The 5206-nt window shown below is 40.5% G+C and overlaps 1 protein-coding gene across 1 annotated transcript in view; it reads left to right on the top strand.

The window, feature by feature from the left end:
- Window positions 1-4927, top strand: part of RGS22 (regulator of G protein signaling 22) — a 185638-nt gene extending 180711 nt beyond the window's left edge. The window contains exons 25-28 of the mRNA XM_023521020.1: window positions 3300-3393; window positions 3506-3544; window positions 3862-3908; window positions 4818-4927. Coding sequence (XP_023376788.1) covers window positions 3300-3393; window positions 3506-3544; window positions 3862-3866 — 138 coding nt within the window. The 3' untranslated portion in view covers window positions 3867-3908; window positions 4818-4927. The remainder of the gene's footprint in view (window positions 1-3299; window positions 3394-3505; window positions 3545-3861; window positions 3909-4817) is intronic.
- The last annotated feature ends 279 nt before the right edge of the window (window positions 4928-5206 follow it).

Genomic DNA, 5206 nt, shown 5'->3' with positions numbered 1-5206 from the left:
TGCTTTATCTATGTAAGTGGTCCTATGTTAGGCACGTATGTTTACTAGAGTTATGTCCTCTCTTTGTATTGATCCCTTTATCATTATGTAATGCCTTTCTTTGTCTCTTTTATAGCCTTTCTTTTAAAGTCTGTTTTGACTGGTATAAATATTGTACCCCAGCTTATAAGCAGTGTTTTGAACTCTGTCTCTGGTAGGTTGCTTGCTTCCATCTTAGTTTTTTTCGTGAAGGTTTCTCCTGCTCTGTCATTTGCAGCATTTTTGTTTGTCTGTTTTCTCATTGCCTCTCTGTATTCTTTTCACTGTATTAGGTAGATTTGTTAGATTTCCCAGTCTTGGCCAGGTAGCCTTATGTAGTATGTGCCGTGTTGCCCAGTCTCCCTGATTACCTGCACCAGGGGCTCTGGGTGTGTTCTTTGTATGAGTCGTGTGTGTTCTCCTGTTATAGCTAAGCCTCAATGGCTGTTAGCACATCAGTGGATCAAATTGACTCGGGCTGACTGGCTTTGAGGTTTGGCCACTCTTATGGGGTATGAGCTGTTCTGTGGCAGCCGACCCCATGGAGTGAGATTCGCCCTAGTAGGCGTTCCTGTACCTGTTGAGACCACCCTTTGGGTGTGCCACTTGTGGTTCTAGTTAGGTTGTACTCTGTTGTAGTCCAACACCAGCCTCTGGGTATGTTGGTTCTGTGACTCCTTGGGAGGGGGTCCCATGCAGGCCAAGGTCTGCTGCTGCCTTCGATTGCTCAAGGCAACCTGGTAGGAGCTACAAAGCGATCCGCAGGTGGTTGCTGCCTGTGCTGGATCTGGTGGCAAGTAGGAGAGAGACTACACTGCAAATTGTGGCTGCGTGCCCATAGTACTTAGCTTAGCAATGGGTTAGCTTAGCAAAGGTCAAGGGCACCCCAAGTCCTGAGGCTGCCTGCTGGCTTCCCGTAAGGCTCCACAGCTGAGAGGGCATTTGGGTGGTATATGAGTTGGATAGAGTGGAGATGCTGGGAATCACCAGGGTAAAGCGAGTAGATTTCACCTGGCCAATACAGATTCAGATTTGGTGCCAGTGCTGTGCCTGTGGCCACCCACAAGAGTCTCAGATTTCACTGAGGCCAGCCACTACTGATCTCAGGCCCACAAATCCCCAAGATTTGTTCAAGAGATGCTGCAGCTCATGTTGGCACTAGCTACCCACCACTTAAGGTCTCTCCTGAGGTACATGGGCTGTGTGTGGGCTATGTGAGCTGAGGACTTTTAACTGCTCTCAAATGCTCCCCCTGCCAAGAGCACAGGGTGGGGCTGGTTGCTGGGCCTCGATCTTGCCTCGGGCAAATTGTGTGTTGGATAGAGCAGAGACTCAGGGAAACACTGAATGGAATGAGCCAGTCTCACCAGACCAATGCAGATTCAGAATTGTCCATGTCGAGGAGAGTTCAACACAGGAAAGATGGTGCCCATCTGTAGACTGCACCACAGGGGACCCCAACAAAGGAACAATAGCGGTTATCCCTCCAGACCTCGCCCCACACTATGCAACTCAGTCTTTCCCTTTATGTCTCTTGCTGCTGACCCTCTGCTAGAGCAGGGTGAGTATCTGAGAGTGAGTCAGTCTGTGCATGGGCCCTCTAAGGGGGGCTTCTGGTTTTCAGGTTCCTTCCCTCCCACCCGGATGTTCAGAATCCCCACTGATTTTTACAGTCAGATTTTGTGGGACCTCCTCTTTCTAGCACTGGAACCCTGGGCTGGGGAGCCCTGTTGTGAAGCTAGGGTCCTTCACTCCTTCAGGGGAACCTCTGCAACCGCTATATCCCACCCAGTGCTCAGCTGCCAAGTATGAGTGCGGGGCCAGCCTGTTTCACATCTCCACCCCTCCTACCAATCTTGATGTGGCTCTTTCTTCATATCGTCAGTTGTATGTGATATGTTCTTCTAGTCTTCAGAAGATCCTCCAAGTTGATTGTTTTATAATTTGTTTGTAATTTTAATGCAGTTGTGGGAGGGGGTAAACCCTGCATTTACCTAGCCTGCCATCTTGACCCCCTCTGCCCCAATAAGTTTTTTAAAAAGATACAGAGAACTCTTAAAAGATAACACCACCTCACTCCAAAAAAGACAACTAGAACAATAAGGGAACAAGACAGTTATAAGAGCCCAAAAGAGAAATTATTAATGACTTCTATTCAAAGTGTTTGCATCTTAAATACTACTAGCTTGAGAAACAATCTTTTTGGTATTTGGGAATGTCAAATAAGTTCAGTTATTCAGCTAAGATAACTGATAGACTATGAAGCTCTTAATGAGAGAAGAGAAATGTCTAATTTTGTGAAACCATAGATTGAAAAAGAGATATCTAAAAATGCATGATACCTACTAATGCCATTTAGAAGTACATTCATCAGCAAATGACTAGCACTGAATTTCAGAAACATGGTTTAAAAATAAAGGGAGAAATGTGGAATTAGAGGTACCAGGCTTCTAATTTTTACTTTGACACCTTGAAATCTGAAATAAATGACTTAATCTCCTTTTAGATTGTTTTCCTACTTGTTCAAAAGAGAAAGGGATGATAATGATGATGATGATGTTGGTGATGATATTGTATACATCTCAAGATTAAGGAACTAAAAAGCTTTTGAAAACTAAAGACATTTCATAAATATAAATTACTATCATCATTATTGCTTCTTAATGTATACATGTCTGAATTACTCTAGTATTGGGTAGAATAATAATATGCTGCCATTTAGTTAAGTCTGGAATGCTTTCTATATACATTAGTTTCAGATATATTTTACACATTAAAGAATTGTAATTAATCCAAATGCAAAACTAGCCTCCACAAAAAAACTTTGATCTTTTCTAAGCACCTAAATTCATACTTAAATTGAATATATAAAAGTGACTGAATAGCTGTCAAGAAATCTATAAAACTTTTGAGACATTGTTTCACTAAGAAATAGTGCATCATCATCCTCAGATCCTCACCTCTCTCCCAACCTGGACAACGGAATTTAAAATTTTAGGTCAAGGCTATTGAAAAAAATACCTTTACTTGTCATAAATATTCTTATTAAAATGTTGTAAGGTAGATTGATAACAATTTGTGATACCCAATTAAAAGGTTAAATGGATAAGTTCCACTTGTGAAAATTCATATAATTATAAATTTATGATATGTGCACATTTTATTATGTGTTAATACTGCAATAAGAAGTTTAAATGAAGGGGCTGATATAAGTTATCTTACTTCAGTTTATTTTCTGGGGCAAATATTTCCAAAATTCACTTTGAAAATTGTTTTTCTAGCCAACCTGGTGCTACTCAAAGTACATTGAAGCCTTAGAACAGGAAAGGGTTCTTCTTAAAATTCAAGAAGACCTGGAAAAGAAGTTGTTTGCAGGTAATTTTTGCTTTTTACTTACCAGGTTGCTTTATCTTCTATCACAGATTAATTTTAGAAGCCTGCTGCTAATTACTTCACTGTTTTCCTTATTTCTCTTATTTTTGTGCAGGCACACCATCTTTTACAAATGTCAGGCCAACCGCTTCAGGTATGTCTTTGAAAAAGACCGTATCTTCTCATGCATCCAGAGTGAGTCTCTTGTGATAGTCCATCTTCAGTACTTTCTTCCTATTGTGGGAGTTCTGTCTCTCACCCAGCCACCCAGAATATAGAAGGTAGAAGGGGTGAGGACTGACTTCGTCCCAAATGATCTGACCCTACAAGTTAGGAGAATTGCTGTGTGTGTGTGTGTGTGTGTGTGTGTGTGTGTGTGTGTGTGTGTGTGTCCCCTATCTCTTTCTGTCTCTGTTTTTTCTCTGCTGAGGAGGAAAGACTAAAACATATACCTAATGATTCCATTTCCAGAGTGACAGCGCTTGTGGGAGTATATATGCTGTTGCTGATAGGTCAAGGTAAGTCATACACTGAAATTTGATCAGTCCCATCCATACCCCTCTAACATACACACCCACGCACTTTCACAGCTGCACAGATGTACACACAAAATGCACGCACACACACATACACATACCAAATAAATACAGGCACACCAAACACATACACACACCACTATCAAATTGATGGGTAGGAGTGCTTTGCCTTCCTTCTGAGTTGCACAGTCTCCTGAAAAGGAAGCCTCTGGGGAATAAACATTATTGCTTCTATTTAGTTTGTATCTATTCTTCTCCTCCACAAAGAACATGTCTGGAAGCATGAACTCCAGTTCAGTGTCCCAAGCTTTCCCAAGCTGAGTTTCTCCAAGTTTCACTTGCCCAAGTTAGGAACATAAGAAGGAACTGAAAATAAAGAACTGAAAATCAAGTAAGCCGGATCCTTCTCTCATGCAGATCTTGATGTGATTATACAGTTTTGATTGGATACTAATGTTAAAGTTTAACAATGCCCTTACAAATGGCATTGGTAGTAATATGGTAGTATAATGCAGTGTATGTGTAACCCATGGACTCAATACTTGAAGAGCGCAGTACAAGCCCCATTGCTCTTATCATCTGTCCTTGCAACTTACCTCTTTGTTTCTCAAAATCTTTAGTTTTCTGATTCTTGGGAGGATTTGATGAGCAGACCTTTATGTTCTTGCCTGCTCATTTTTTTCTCTTCTGGTTGATCTTAGCCACTGTACCTTTCCCTCAGTTCCCCGACCCCTTAGGCCAACCTTGCAGTGCCCCCAACATTTAGAGTATACGGCACCTCTATTAATTTTTTTTTTTATCCTTATTACAACTCTATGTAAAGTTTCTTGGTTTGTTTTGGATTTATATTTTCTGTAGCTATGTTTTCAACCATTTATTTTTCTTTTGCAGGAATTCTTTAAACCAAATTTAACTGACATGGAAGCTCAAGTGATTTTTTTCGATGGTCTGTATTAGAGCAAGCCTACCACCTAAATAAAGTTTGGCTTGTTTTAAAATAACAGCTATTCTGTACACATGAAATATAGACTATAAAATTTTTAAAAACTTATTTAGAATAAAACTACTTCTATCTAGGTTAGAAAAATCAAAATATTTTTCTTATCGCAGAATTTAAGGAAGTAAAATGTTATGCTCCTCAAGTAATCTTTCATCAAATATTCCTCGAGCATTTACTATATTTGTTTAGCAGATATATTCTACAGGTGGTTAGGGAACTAATATTCCTAGCAATAAATTGACCCAAAGCATAAAGGGAAGAGCCTTCCCTACCCCATTCC

The sequence above is a fragment of the Pteropus vampyrus genome, unplaced genomic scaffold (genome assembly GCF_000151845.1).
Source record: "Pteropus vampyrus isolate Shadow unplaced genomic scaffold, Pvam_2.0 Scaffold287, whole genome shotgun sequence".
NCBI classification, from domain to species: domain Eukaryota; kingdom Metazoa; phylum Chordata; class Mammalia; order Chiroptera; family Pteropodidae; genus Pteropus; species Pteropus vampyrus.
The sequence above is the reverse complement of the archived record's forward strand: the minus strand, read 5'-3'. Positions and strand labels throughout refer to the sequence as shown.